At 39.4% G+C, this 3,498-nt stretch overlaps 1 protein-coding gene across 1 annotated transcript; it reads right to left on the bottom strand.

Moving 5' to 3' along the window:
• Positions 1-2,643: 2,643 nt before the first annotated feature.
• On the bottom strand, positions 2,644-3,259 carry LOC105529062 (E3 ubiquitin-protein ligase HUWE1-like). Its single transcript, XM_011966119.1, is given in 2 exon segments — positions 2,644-3,025; positions 3,027-3,259. Coding segments are annotated over 2 exon segments (489 nt in total). The 5' UTR covers positions 3,246-3,259; the 3' UTR covers positions 2,644-2,755.
• Positions 3,260-3,498: the final 239 nt, after the last annotated feature.

Here is a 3,498-nt window from a genome sequence, read left to right as displayed (position 1 = left end):
ATATAAAGTAGGTATAAAAATGTGAAAAGAGAGACTGGCTTAGCCTCCCAGACTACACCTTTCTACCATGCTGGATGCTTCCTGCCCTCAAACATTGGACTCCAAGTTCTTCAGTTTTGGAACTCAGATTGACTCTCCTTGCTCCTTAGCCTGAAGATGGCCTATTGTGGGACCTTGTGATCATGTGAGTTAATACTTAACAAACTCCCCTTTATGTGTGTGTGTATGTGTGTGTGTGTGTGTGTGTATTTTTTTTTTCCATTAGTTCTATCCTTTTAGAGAACCCTGACTAACACACTACTTATTTGAGAACCTTGTAGATTCTGGATATTAGTCCTTTGTCAGATGTATAGATAGTGAAGATTTTCTCCCACTCTACGTGTTGTCTATTTACTCTGTTGACTGTTCCTTTTGTCATGCAAAAGTTCCTTTGTTTAATTAAATCCCACCTATTTATCTTGTTTTCATTGCATTTGCTTTTGGGTTCTTGGTCATGAAATCTTTGCCCAAGTCAATGTCTAGAAGGGTTTTTCCAACGTTATCTTCTATAATTTTTATAGTTCCAGGTCTTAGATTTAAGTCCTTGATCCATCTTGACTTGATTTTTGTGTAAGGTGAGAGATGAAGATCCGATTTCATTCTCCTACATGTGGCTGGCCAATTATCCCAGCATCATTTGTTGAATAGGCTGTTCTTTCCCCACTTTGTGTTTTTGTTTGCTTTATCAAAGATCAGTTGGCTTTAAATATTTGGGTTTATTTATGGGTTCTCTATTCTGTTCCGTTGGTTTATGTGCCTATTTTTATACCAGCACCATGTTGTTTTGGTGCTATGGCCTTATAGTATAGTTTGAAATCAAGTAATGTGATGCCTCCAGATTTGTTCTTTTTGCTTACTCTTGCTTTGGCTATGAAGGCTGTTTCTTGGTTCCATATGAATTTTAGGATTTTTTTTTCTAGTTCAATGAAGAACAGTGGAGCCTCCAACTTTTAACTGTGTTTCAGATCTACATTTGCCATTTCCAATTTGACATCAATGCAGAGATATTACTTGAAAACTTTCTACTTAACTCGTCTAACATCAAGCTCATCAGTTTTTCTCCTAACTCCCCAAGACAGATTTCTTAGCATCTTTGACTCAATGTTATTTTCCCATCTTTAATGTCTAATCAACAATCCATTAGTAATTCATTTTAAATTAGCTCCTCATTATCTTTTTTACACCCAAAATATATTTTTCCATTTCCACTACCTCACTATTAAAAATCTTTAGATGTGCCTATTACAATAGGCTGAAAATGCTGCATGCCATCTCTCCTTCCCTGAGAGATACTTCAGGATTTTTAGCCAGAGAGCTTCTTTTGAAATACAAATATGATATTATGAGTATTTGTTTCCTTCTCATTTCTCATACCAAAAGTGGAATGTCATGTCAATGATCACTTTTCTGGTCCAGGAGTTTTAAGCTTGTTTAGTGTAGTCCCAGTCTTAAACTGTATAGGGAACTTTTCTCTCTGAATCATGCTGGAGATACTGGGTACAAGTGCTCTAGGATGGCCATCAAGGGTAGTAATGATGCTCATGCAAATCCCATGGCCTGGAGGAAGGTCAGGTGGCCCCACATTTTGTCCCAATAGGAGATCCTAGGTGTTTGAAGAGGACTGCACTCAAATATATTTGATGAGTTCAACTTAATTATTTCCTTCTAGGTTTCCTGTCTTTGTTTTTTTTATTATTATTATTATTATTATTTTCCTATTATGTTTTCAAGTTTCCCAGTTCCCATAATGTAACATCCTCTCCTCCAGGCAATTTAGGTTTCCCAGGTCCTCATCTTCTTTATCTTTCCAGTTCGTGGTTATTGTTGGTTGTGATGGGGTGATGTGGAGCCAGGGACAAACAAATAAAAACTTTATCCTTTTTTTGGCATTTCATTAACATCAGAGTATGAATCTGTTCTTTTTCACTAAATGACAGAAAGAGCTTTAACTTTAAATATTCCCAGGATGTGAGAAAAAATATTTGCCCTATAACTTTCTGATGCATCATGAAAGGAAAACAAAAATATTGCAAGTGTGGTTGCATGTCCAAATCCTATTAAGATAGTAATTCTTAACATAGTGTACAATAGCCTTCCTCATCTAGCCCTCCTTCTCACTGTCTTCTGAAATAACTACTGAGCTTTTCCAAGCGTTTCTTAAACTTTCTTTTTTTTAATGAAGAGTGCTCTTTATTTGAAAACCAACAACACAGACACCAATCTTGTCTCACACTGAATCATTAGCTGTGCACATCAACACATTCCAATTAAGAAATGCAAACAGAACAAATATATGTATATAATATATATATGTTATATATATATATATAATTTTTTCCCCTATCCAAAGGTTTCAAGTCTCAATGCAGAAAATCCTTCTGAACACAGAATCTGAGGAGCACACTGTTCAAACAGGTGGGACAGACAGGTCCCTGCAAAGGCTACTGACTTTTAAACACATGGGTTGGGGATTGTGGATGGCATGGAAAGGGGAGAAAATGCAAGGAAACAGGCGGCGGGGAGAGAATGAGGAGAGGAACAGGTATGCGCTGGGGAATATGGGGTAGCTGGGACACACAAGGTGAGTTGGTGGATTTCATTTATTGGTTTTTGATAATTTCTTTCTGGTTCTTTTTTTAACTACCCCCTCCCCAGGTCCAACAATGGTTAACAAACAAACAAACAAACAAAACCCACAGAAGTGGGCAGGGCCTTATTAGGCCAGTCCAAATCCTTCAGAGTGCTCCTGGATAGCCAATAGTAGCATGTGGCAGAGCTTCTCAAAGCTTTCATAGGCAGGCAGATCCAGCTGATTAAAACATGTGTGAGCTGAAGGCAGGCGATCTGTGGACCTGTCATCTCGATGAATCTGAAACTTCTGAATGCCATTCATGCCTTCGAGGGCAGCAAAGCCTTGCAGGGGTACCTTGGAAATACCTGTGACAAACTGGAGGAACTTGGCATGGTCACCTTGGTCGAAAGAACACCAATGCTCTCCAGAACCACTGGATCTGAATAGAGTTGGACTGGTACTTGTGGTATTCAGTGTTGGATTTCAGATCATCGATGTCAATGGTGGGCAGTCCTGATATAAGCAGCTCTAACTCCTGCTCAGTGAAGATGGACATGAGGCGCTTTGTAGTGATCTCATAGAAGCTGTCTAAGAAAGCCGCCAGCTGCTTGCGGATGGCTCCTGTCATTCTCATCTGGCATACCAGGTATTGCAAATCCCCCGAAGAAATGAAGAATCGATTGAATATAGTGTTTGAAGGAGAAGGGCAGGATGCTGGCGGGCTCCTGCGGGGGTGATATATGATCATCTCTCTAGAGATGTTTAACCCTAGGTATGCCTTGTTCCTTACCTCACCTGGTGATCGAGTCACCTATACCATCAATCCATCTTCCCACTGCAACCCGAACCACCTCAGCTACTTCAAGTTTGTAGGACGTATTGTGGCC

The sequence above is a fragment of the Mandrillus leucophaeus genome, unplaced genomic scaffold (assembly GCF_000951045.1).
Source record: "Mandrillus leucophaeus isolate KB7577 unplaced genomic scaffold, Mleu.le_1.0 Scaffold746, whole genome shotgun sequence".
In the NCBI taxonomy this organism is placed as follows: domain Eukaryota; kingdom Metazoa; phylum Chordata; class Mammalia; order Primates; family Cercopithecidae; genus Mandrillus; species Mandrillus leucophaeus.
The sequence above is the reverse complement of the archived record's forward strand: the minus strand, read 5'-3'. Positions and strand labels throughout refer to the sequence as shown.